At 44.4% G+C, this 11768-nt stretch overlaps 1 protein-coding gene and 1 non-coding gene across 2 annotated transcripts in view; both read left to right on the top strand.

The window, feature by feature from the left end:
- XKRX (XK related X-linked) overlaps nt 1-6549 on the top strand; it is a 43389-nt gene extending 36840 nt beyond the window's left edge. The window contains exon 3 of the mRNA XM_033946549.1: nt 2561-6549. Coding sequence (XP_033802440.1) covers nt 2561-3309 — 749 coding nt within the window. The 3' untranslated portion in view covers nt 3310-6549. The remainder of the gene's footprint in view (nt 1-2560) is intronic.
- Nucleotides 6550-8881: 2332 nt separating this feature from the next.
- Nucleotides 8882-9046, top strand: LOC117361677. Its single transcript, XR_004539716.1, has one exon. It is a non-coding gene; the product is annotated as a U1 spliceosomal RNA (small nuclear RNA).
- Nucleotides 9047-11768: the final 2722 nt, after the last annotated feature.

Genomic DNA, 11768 nt, shown 5'->3' on the forward strand with positions numbered 1-11768 from the left:
AGGGAGAGTCCACTTTATTATGACATCTTGGTACCCAGATTCAATTCTAAAGTACTAGTGTAACCCAGTATTAACACACCTTACATTCATTTGCCAGCAGTTACACCACCACAAACTTAGTGCAACTGATGGTACCTAAATACAACAAGGAAATGTTAAACTTATGTGCGTAACTGGAAGCCCCTCCCATGTTCCTCTCATGCTCCACCCACATGTACGCCCCCTGGCATTTATGTGCATCCTTATAGAGTAGCATTATGCATACGTGCTAATTTTATTGGCACTTATTTGCTAAAATAGAGCAAAATAAAAGGAACAGAAACCCTACGTAAAATCCAACAGAAAGAGAACAAGTGGGGAGTGGGAGAGAATACGTCAACCTTGGGACAAACAAACCTTTTATTTCCATAAATTCAAAATAAATACAAGAGCACATAAATAAAAACGCATGTATAAAAAGCCCTATGGATGTAAAGTCCTTGTATTGAAAGGATCCGGCCAATGACCCGACACAGTCTGTGTTTCGTCCCCCAGGTGGAGGCCTGCCTCAGGGGTGTGTCTGTTGGTCCACTAGTTGTCACTTCAGTGTTGGGAATACCAAGTTTTTATACATGTGTTTTTATTCATGTGCTCTTGTATTTATTTTGAATTTATAGAAGTAAAGGTTTGTTTGTCCCAAAGTTGACTTATTTGCTAAAGACATATTATTAAATTTTGCCAGGAGACCTCTCTTTTCTCTTGAATAGCTTTCGATGCTGGATTGAACTCAGATGTAGTCACAGGTGCAGTTCCCTCTGGCTACCTACCCTCCTTGCTCAGATCTGAGGGATATTGTTGTATTGTCTCCTCCTTCTCAGGATTGGTGGCTCACTGTGGTTCTTTTACACTCCAGAGATACTTAAGAACATAAGAATAGCCATATTGAGTCAGACCAGGGGTAGGCAATTCCGGTCCTCGAGAGCCAGAGCCAGGTCAGGTTTTCAGGATATCCACAATAAATATGCATGAGATAGATTTGAATCCAGTGCATGCATTCAGCGTGGCTCCTGGCGATACAAACCGCTAATGTGGTTTAGTAGAAGGGGGGCCTAACCTTCACTCGCCCACCATTTCCCTCACCAGCTGCAAGCCACCATAGGAAGTGGGGGAACTAACCCGCCTGCACGACCATCCACCAATCACCTACCAGCTCTCTCCCAGAAGAGGAAGGGATAAGGCGAGAGTAACACCCACTCACACACTTCAGATCGAATCCGTGCCACGCATAACCTCACCCCAAAGCAACAGCAGCCAATCCATGGGCACCGAATCGGGGAGGCCGATTTTTTAAAAAGGGAATCGATTCGAATCGATTCACCCAAAGTGAACCGGTGAACCGATTCGAATCGTGAATCGGGCAGCACTAGTGTGGAAAGCTCGCTCCTGCCCACTACACCTCTGGACCACCAGAGATTCCAGCGGCAGAGGAGGTACAATGTACAGGACAGGGAGGGGGGACAGGGTGCATAGCCTGGCGGAAAGCTCGCTCTTGCCGCTACACCTCTAATGTAAGCTGCTGAAAAGTTTAGCTAGCACTGGAGGAGTTGTTATATTTCATGTACTTTCCTTTGCTGAATTTTTAAATAGAGGCACACACTGGAAATTCTCTATATGCAAATATTTTGGGGAGTTGGGGAACTGATTTCATTGAGTGGTGAGTGAAGCTTGTGCTTCCTGAAGATTGTTCAGGCAATTATTGTGTCAGGGGCCAGTCCCATGACTCTTTCCAGTCGCTAGCCCTGCTGGTGGAGGCAGTGAGAGAACACTAGATCCTTAATAGTCCGTGACATTGTGGTGCAAGCAGTAGCTGTGCCACCAGTGGCCTAGCGAGGGTGAGAGGCACCAAGGGAGGTGGCACCCCCGTCCTCTTCTCCACCCCCACCCCCATCCTCTCCTTCCCTATGTGTGCCCCTTCCCTTCCCCCATACCCCTTTAACGTTCCTGGCGCGAGCAGCAACCCCAACCTGCTGCTCATGCCAGTAATGGCTCTTCCTCTGATGTCACTTCCTAGGCAGGAAGTGATGTCATAGAAAAAGCTGATGCTGGTGCGAGAAGCAGCTTGGGGTTCCTGCCAGGAACATTAAAGAGGTATGGGAGAAGGGAAGGGGCACACGCACATGGCAGGAGGGGGTAGGGAAGGAGCAGATGGGGTGGGGGTACCACCTCCCCAGGCGCCTCTCAACCTCGCTATGCCACTGGTGGCACAGCTACTACTTGCACCAAAATGTCACAGGGACTATTAAGGATCTTGTGTCCTCCCACTGCCTTCATCAGCAGGCCTTGTAACTGGAAAGAATCATATGGACCCACCCCCCCCCACCCCCCCATTACTATGCCACTGTGTGCCACTACCATAAGCCATTTCAATCTCTTTGGTATTGTGCTGATGTTAGCAGAGATGGTAATATAGCCAGGCTAGTGATAGTTGTATGGCCAGATAATTTGGTAGTGTATTGTGACCCAGTAAAACCTGAATTTACGTGACACACTAATACTCTTTTCTTTCTGTGTCACTATACAGCAGTTCTCATGGGCATATCCCTGGCATCAGTCACTTACGGTGCCCTGGTCTGCAATATTTTGGCCATCCAGATCAAATATGACGACTACAAGGTTCATTTGCGCCCACTGGCATTTGTCTGCATTGTGCTGTGGCGATGCCTGGAGATAGCCACACGAGTCACGGTCCTGGTCCTCTTTTGCAGTGTCTTCAAGGTGTGGATTGTGCCCGTTGTTCTTGTCAACTTGCTGGTCCTCTTCTTTCTACCCTGGGTCCAGTTCTGGAGAAGCAAAGCCCCTCTGCCAGATAACGTGGATAAAAACTTCAGCCGCGTAGGCACCATTGTAGTGCTCTGCATGGTCAGCTTTCTGTATGCGGGCATCAACATGTTCTGCTGGTCTGCTGTGCAGCTGAACCTGGCAGACCGGGACCTGATTGACAAGGCGCAGAACTGGGGGCGACTGAGTATTCACTACTGTGTGCGCCTGCTTGAAAATGCGGCCCTCATTATCTTATGGCACTTTTTCAAAACGGACGTGTTTGAGTACTTTTGTGCTCCTCTGATGGTGACTCAGCTGCTGGTGGGATACTGCCTGGCCATCTTTTTCATGCTTCTCTTCTACCAGTACTTTCACCCTTGCCGGCGGCTCTTCACACACAATGTTGCTGATTGCCTGCGCTGCATCTGTTGCCGTAGGAGCCGCCCACCCACCTCGCCTCTTGTGACTGTAGAAAGTAATGAGCAAGGAATTAGGCACAGCATTGTGTGACCTGGACTTGGCAAGATATATGGAAGGCCTTCAAGATAGAGCTATAGTTACAAGACTGAAGATTTCAACAAAACACCATAGCCTTAAAATAAACAGGCAAGACTGTAGTGATTAGGGCTCTGTGTAGCCAAGCAGAAGTCCTGGGATCGATTCCTGGCCTAGTCTTCTGCTCTGTGGGCTGGCCACAGTTGGGAGCACTGCTGAAATGGCCCTCACACCCCCTGGGTATGGCTTTTATGGGATATTATTGGATTTAACTATTTGACAAGCCCTGTCCTGTCTTTCTGGCCTGGGAAGATAACTTATAGAGTTTGTGAGAGAGGACTGAGGGAGCATATTGAATGGCAGAGCTCAGGAATCTAGTAGTTAGACCAGCAGGCTGAGAACTAGGAAAACCAGAGTTCAACTGCCACTACTTGTGATTTTGGGCAAGTCTCTTAACCCTCTATTGCCTCCGGTACAAACTTAGGGCCTCTTTTATCAAGCCCCATAGCATGGTTCTGACATGGTAAGTGATCCAAAGCCCTTCGGGATTTAAAGGGCTTTGGGGTTCTGCCGCGTGACACTCACTAGCTTGGCTTCATAAAAAAGGCGCTTAGATTGAAACACTCTGAAGAGAGGGAAATACTGTCTGTACCTGAATGTAGGGTTACCATATTTTTTCATGGCAAGAAAGAGGACACATGGCCCTGCCCCATTCTACCCCCAGCCCTGCCGCCACACAACTTCATCTCCTCTTTTTCCCAGAGCTTAGGGCCACGTCTGGAAGGCCTCTGAGCATGCACTGATGTGACATGATGATGTAACATGTATGCATGTGATGTCATTGCGGCACATCTGCGCATACTCATTGGCCCTCCAGATGTAACCCCAAACTCTGACAGAGCTGGCGCCATCCAAAACCTGGACAAAGTGCCAAGTTTTCTAAATCCATCTGGATACCAGGACAGTCCTCTAAAAAGAAGACGTGTCCAGGTAGATCCGGACATCTGATAACCCTACCCTAACTTTGCTACTACTGTAAAGGTGTAAACTGATCCTTGCAAAGGAGAACAGTAAATAGAAAAAAAATCTGACTTTTATGAGTAAAAATGGTGCTGTTTTATGTGTTTTTAAAAAAATGTTTGATATATGAGACTGATGAAATTGTTTACAAGGATGTGAGTTCTGCATTATTTATGTCCAAGTTTGTAATGCTGTGATTCAAGGCAGAAAGTGTTTAGGTATGACTCTTTCAAACACTGACCAAAATATCAGAAAATTAAAGCCAAAATTCCATTTGTACACTGTAACTTCTAATGCAGTCCCTGGGTTTCACATAATAAACACACAGAACTGGGTTGTTTGGGGGTTTTTTGCTTCAGTTTCTCTTTATCCTTCATGACTTTTCAGTAAGGGAGCAGTAATCAAATATTTGTTAAGTAAACCTGTGTTTACCTGTGTGAAACAAGGTTTGATTACCGATTCCTCCACCCCCCATATGTGGGTAAGTGGATGGCGATAGGTTAGAAGAGAAAATATACACACAGTGATTGCATTATCAAATCATTGAATTTTCAAACAGTATTATTTTTGTCTTCTAAGCGGTTATTTTTCTGGGAGGTGGAATTCAGCCTTTGTATGTGTCTCATATTACACCTTTGTACAGAGTACAGAGAGAGAGAGGCAGAAGAAAATGAGAGAGATCATTAAACACATTCTCCCAGACTCCCAGTGGGGTAGCGAGGGTTGGAAGCGTCCGTGGCAGTGGCACTCTCCTCTTTGCTCCCCTGCTCCTTCCGTGTCAACCCTCCTTCCTCTCCGCCCCCCCCCGCTCCCCCCCACACTTGCGCCCTCCCTTCCCACCCCGTACCTCATTAAATCTTCACCGGCGTGAGCAGCTTCTCAAGTCTGCTGTTGTTCACACTGGTGTTTCCTCTGATGTCACTTCCTGCCCCCATGATCCAGAAGTAATTTCAGAAGAAGACAGACCAGCGCAATCAGCAGGCTGGAGCAGTTGGTTGCGCTGGCGAAGATTTTTAAAGAGGTATGGGGGGTGCGGAGAAGGGAGGGCACGAGCATGGCATGAGGGAGTGGAGAGGTGTCAGCGCCCCACCAAGATGGTGCTCAGTGCAGTCTGCCCCCCCTTACTATACCACTGCAGACTCCTATTAAAAATCTGGCTGTCTTGCTTCTTCAGCTTACTCATTGCCATCATATTTGTGTGCATAAGGCACCCCTGATTAAATTATATGTTTCAGTTCATTCATAAGTGAACAGAAGCTGATACAACCTCTGTATGGTACAATGTCAAACATCAATAAAAAGAAGAAGAATTCCCATATTAGAATATCCAAATGCACAAAAAAAACGTAGGGTGTGCTTTTTACTCACTATTTTTGTACAATGTTAAACACGACACTTCTTCCAAACTTTAATTCATAATTATTATTTTTTATTTTATTTTTACATATTCAAAATAACTGTAAATATAGCAGTGCAAATGATTGGCCTGTCATGCAGTTGATTCATTACTTCCGGTACTTTTTAAGTTGTTAATAAGGCCAAAGAAGGTTAAATGATTCATTAGGCATTTTGAGGTCCTTTTACTAAGCTGCAGTATAAAGTGGACTTAGCATACAGGTTTTTCCCATGCACTAAGGCCATTTTTACTGCAGCAGTAAAGTGGCCAATTTTCCTTTTTTTTGCATTAGTGGCCATGCACTGATGTCACCATAAACGCGCAGCCATTAAAAAAATTATTGAGTTAGTATTTACCGATACCTATTTTGTAGGTAGGAAGGCCCTGAACTTAGGCGCCTAAATTGTTGGTACCCGCCGATTTAGGCGGCTAACTTAATGTTTTCAATTGGCTTAATTGGAGCTGTTAATTTGAAGTGCCATTAAAAACTGAATTAAAACAATTTTTAAAAATTAATTAGCCAGTAAGTGCCTAACTCGGTTGGCCGCTATCACCTCACAGCAGGTGTCTACATGGAAAGTAGGTGAGGTTAGGGGCGGAGTTTGGGCGTGGATTGAGTTAGGATTGAGTGAGAGCCGCTATAGTCATGTTATCCCACTCCTAAAGTCACTTCATTGGCTTCCCATTCGTTTCCAAATAGAATTCAAACTCCTCTTACCTACAAATGCATTCATTCAGCTGCCCCTCACTATCTCTCTTCACTTATCTCCTCCTATGTTCCTCCCCGTAAGCTCTGTTCAGCTGGTAAGTCCCTCCTGTCTGTGCCCTTCTCTTCCTCTACAAAGAAAAATGAGGAGACCCAATAATCCACAGTGAAAACAAAAAACTGTGGATACAGATGTTCTGGAGATAATTTATTAAACACTGACATATAAAAACATGAAAATTCAATTTAAAAAGTACAATGATAAAAAATAGTGATAAAAATCCAACCGGACCCTACACGGTGCGTGTTTTGGCGAACAAGCCTTCCTCAGAGGTCCAATGGTTTGCAAACTCATGTATAAAGAATTGGACTGAAAACAGTCTATTGTCTTTAAACATGTGAGCAAAGAACACCGCAGACAAGCTCAAGTAGCAAAAAAAAATGCTACTTTTTCTCTATCAACTCCATACTCCATCCCTTCTATTTTACTGTGCTGAACAAATTGCCTGAATTCCCACGGTGGGCTCCATCTCTGGTTGTATTCAAGGCTCAGTTAAAAGCCCACCTCTTTGAGAGTGCTTTCAACTCCTAACTCCTCTCACCTTAGGTTCTGATTCCTCAACCCTATTTGTCATAGCTGTTTGTCCAAGTTAGATTGTAAGCTCTTCTGAGCAGGGTCTGTCTATTAAATTGTCAAAGGGTTTGCGAGCCCTTTGCGACCTGATTTCCCTCCTACAGCATTCACTAACCTGTTTTGCGATCCGATTCTGACCCGCACATGCAAATGAGGGGAACTGCATGCAAAGTAGGTAGGGACGCGATTCACTAAACAAATTTCCCGATCCGACTAGGCTGGCTGATCAACTCAAGAAGTGACTGCTGAAGACCAGTCGAAAACGTCTTTCCAACTCTCCAGCTCCATAGAAGTCCTGCTCTGCCCCATGTCTCCTGCCTGCTCGCCTTGATCTTCCTGCCCTGCTCTGTCTCCTGCCTGCTCGCCCTGATCTTCCAGCCCTTCTTTCTGCCCCGAGCTCCTCTTTCTGCCACCTTCCCTGCAGTGCAAGCCCGCGGGTTTAAAGCGGGGCTGCACACCGCAGTGCAGCCCCGCTTTAAACCTGCGGGCTTGCACTGCATGGAAGGCAACAGAAAGCAGGAGAGTCTGGGCGGCAAGATTGCTTGGAAGGGGGGAGCAGGCCTTCCGCGAAGTCTTTGGGGAGCAGGAGGAACCGCAAATCCTCCTGCTCCTGCCCCTCTTCATGACGCACTGCCAGTGTGGGCCTTAGGCCCCGCCCTGATTGGCTCAGGCGCCCCAGGCCCCTCCCAAGATAGGGAGGGGAAGTTTAATTTTTTGTTAAATCGGGCAGATATTTAAATCGGACAGATATTTTGCGTGTGCATGCAAAATATCTGCCCGATGAAAAAAATTTTTAAAAGCCGGCAGAGAAGCCCTGACAGCAGTTTCTCCTGTCACTACTGTCAGGGCTTTAGCGATGCGTGCAGTTGGCTGGGGGTGTGCCAACAATCGTCTCCATTTGCATGCAGGCCTTTAATGAATTCCGTTGGCCTGCATGCAAACGGAAACGGATCGCACACGGATCGGAGGGTTAGTGAATCTAGCCCAAAATGTACAGCGCTATGTACACCGTTCAGCATTACAGAAGTGTTAAACAGTAGCTGTAGTAGTAGGCACCGATAAAGAATCTGGCCCTAAGGGTTCATGTGGTCATCCTGTGCTAATCAGTTAGTGCACGATAATTATCTGTGCTAACTGATTAGTGCAGAAACACCCCTTTCCACCTCCAGACATGCTCCCTCTGTGCAAAAATAAAAAATATTTCGTAGTGCATGAGTATCATGTACAGATTAGGAATTTACCACTGGACACCTGAGCATGTCCCATAGTAAGCCATTTTAAGCTGTGGTCAATGTGCACCAGTACTTACCACAGCTTAGTAAAAGAAGCCCTTAATTAGTCAAGGGAAGATAATCCAATGGTTGAATAAAAGCTCTGACATTTCTAACCTCTCAGCTTTTTGATAGCCAGCGGTAGTAGGAAATGGAACGGGTTTAACCTTATCTTTTGTTCCCCCGATCTTGAAAAAGAGATACGAAACGCGTCGGGAAGGGGAACCGATAAGGATTTAAAGATAAGTGATTTAACTTTTACACTATTTAATAAATTATAACAATAAGTTAAAATAAGTTATAAATTTAAAAATTAAAAAGTATAAAAACAAAGAGTGAGGAATAATGAAGAATCCCACTACCACCAACTTGGTTTGAGTAGGTGGAATCTGAATTCCCATTCAATATGTTTGTGCTGAGTGGAGAGTTCAGTTACCAGAAACATTGCTAAGAAATGGAAGCTAGATGGAGCTGTTGCAGTCAGAGCAATATCTGGAAGACCTAGGAACATTTTAGATACAACTGTCCAAGGACTTGTCAGATATGCAAAGCAGATACTCATATTTACCTGGCAGGAAAGATTGTCCATGATCTAAAAAGTGGCACATTCCTGGTGAAGCTTGTTCATTGCACCTGTGACCTGCAGACCCCTGTGATTTCCCCACTGTGGGAAACACAACAGCATAATTTATGGTAATAGTGGATTGCATTCATGCATTCTCCTGGGTTCTTGTGAGCTCTGTTTAAAAGCAGTCTTGGGATTTTTTTTAAAAAAAATTTTAATTATTTATTTATTTCAAGGCTTTTGCCCTCTTTATAGCTCGACCTCCCCAGAAAGCCCAGAAGCCCAGAAAAGGTTACAATAAAATAAAAATTAGGTGCCTAGAACTTCCCTATCTGTCCCGAAGGCTCACAATCTAGCTAAAGTACCTGAGTAAACAATTAATAAAAAATTAAAGATATAACAAATTTCCAAAAATGGTGAGGAAAGGGTATAATTCAAATTTATCACAGCAGAATCTTTGTCACTTCACATACAAAACTTAGATTGTCTTTGTCTCTTCTCACCCCAAGAAAATAAATTTTAATAATAAAAAGATGTGCAAACTAGAATCCATACATTACTATAAATGATCTGCTGAAAAGTTTAGCTAACACTGGAGGAGTTGTCCAGAGTGTAGTACGAGGGACCACTGAAAAGTTCTCAGCCCAACCATATGTTTGTTTAAAGTATGCAAAAGAAAACCTTGGTAAATCTGAATCTTTTTGGAACAAAATGCTTTGGACTGATGACAATAGAACTGTTGAGTTACAATCTCACAAAACACATTTGTAGAAAAAAAAAAGGTCACCAAAAGAGTTTACAATGGAAACAAGTCAAGGTCGATAGCTCAATCAAATCAGGAAAAAGACTTGTGAAAATGATTATCAAACTGAACCAAAGCTGAGCTCTCAGATGCCTGCAACACAGAATCACTATGGAATTCTATGCGGTATTAGCAGGGTAGAGTGGTATCTTTCATTGAGCTCTGCTTTTTTTAGTATGAGAATAAATATACTTTTTCTTTTTTCAATTTGTAAGGTATAAAATATGAAACCAAACAAAAGAAATAAATACAATCAAGTGACAGCAAGAACCCAGCACTTATCTTAAAGCTGTTAGTACGCCGGTCTGTAACTGCTGACACCAGACATAGCCCAACGGGCTAGATTCAACTTAGACAGCGCCATTTTTGATTCTAAGTTGAATCTAGCTGCACCCAACGACACAAACCCCTGATGAAGCCATAATATGGTGAAACGGGGCTCCCGTTGGGCTATGTCTGGTGTCAGCAGTTACAGACCGGCGTACTAACAGCTTTAAGATAAGTGCTGGGTTCTTGCTGTCACTTGATTGTATTCATTTCTTTTGTTTGGTTTTATATTTTATACCTTACAAATTGAAAAAAGAAAAAGTATATTTCTCATACTAAAAAAAGCAGAGCTCGATGAAAGATACCACTCTACCCTGCTAATACCGCATAGAATTCCATAGTGATTCTGTGGTGCAGGCATCTGAGAGCTCAGCTTTGGTTCAGTTTGATAATCATTTTCACAAGTCTTTTTCCTGATTTGATAGAAAAAAAAAGGTGACACATTTGAAGAACATTTTGCCAACTATAAAATTTAGGGGTGCGTCTATTATGCTTTAAAACTGCAGTAAAACCTTAGTTTGTGAGCATAATTTGTTCCGAAACCATGCTTGTAATCCAAAACACTCCTATATCAAAGTGAATTTCCCCATAAGAAATAATGGAAACTCAGACAAAATACTGTATGTTCTCGTATTTCAAGACCTCGCTCGTTTAAAATAGTCACTACACTCCCGCAGCATCAGAGAGAGAATAACAGTCGGCTCAGTTGTGATGATGTGATGCGTGTATACTGTATGTACTTGTATTGCAAGACATTGCTTGTTTATCAAGTTAAAATGTAATAAAATGTTTTGCTTGTCTTACAAAACACTTGCAAACCAAGTTACTTGCAATCCAAGGTTTTACTGTATGTGGAATCCAGTGGCACTGAAAATACTGTATGGCAGTGGTCTCAAACTCGCGGCCTGGGGGCCACATGCGGCCCGCCAGGTACTATTTTGTGGCCCGCAGTCTGTATTAGTGCTGTCTGTACTAGTGCTGCCCACTCTTTGCAGCGTCCTCCAACTTCCCCTCTGGCCTCCTGCTCTTACCTTCAGATAATTACCGCAACCTGCAGAGAGATTTGTCGGTGCTGTAGCGATCCTTGCAGGCTACCGTCGTTCTCAGCAGCATGATCCCTTTGCCACAATCCTGACCCTGAAGTCAGAAGAGAGGCAGGACCGCGGCAGAGGGAATGTGTAGCGGAGGCCAATGGCAGCTTGCAAGGAACGTTACAGCACCGGCAATCTTCTCTGCAGGCTGCGGTAATTAGCTGAAACTAAGACCGGGAGGCCAGGGGGGGAAGCTGGAGGACACTGCAAAGAAGGGACGAACATGCAGGCCTTCGGGGGGGGGGGAGAGGGGGGAAGATTTATAAACTATAAAGAGTTTTACCTCATGCAAAATTGTCATTTTTTTAATAAGACATTAACTATTTTTTCTGCGGCCCTCCAAGTACCTACACATTCAAAATGTGGCCCTGCAAAGGGTTTGAGTTTGAGACCACTGCTGTATAGGTAGAAAAAAAAAGAATGCATTTAACTAAGGGCTCCTTTTACTAAGGTGTGCTAGCGTTTTTAGCGCATGCACAAGATTAGCGCGCGCTACAGCACGCGCTAGCTGAAAATACCGCCTGCTGAAAAGGAGGCGGTAGCGGCTAGCGCTGCAGCATTTTAGCACGCGTTATTCCACGCTCTAAGGCCCTAACGCGCCTTTGTAAAAGGAGCCCTAAATATCAGGATATCCTAGATTACACTAATGTCCCACAGACAGT

Source organism: Geotrypetes seraphini, chromosome 5 (assembly GCF_902459505.1).
Source record: "Geotrypetes seraphini chromosome 5, aGeoSer1.1, whole genome shotgun sequence".
Classification (NCBI taxonomy): domain Eukaryota; kingdom Metazoa; phylum Chordata; class Amphibia; order Gymnophiona; family Dermophiidae; genus Geotrypetes; species Geotrypetes seraphini.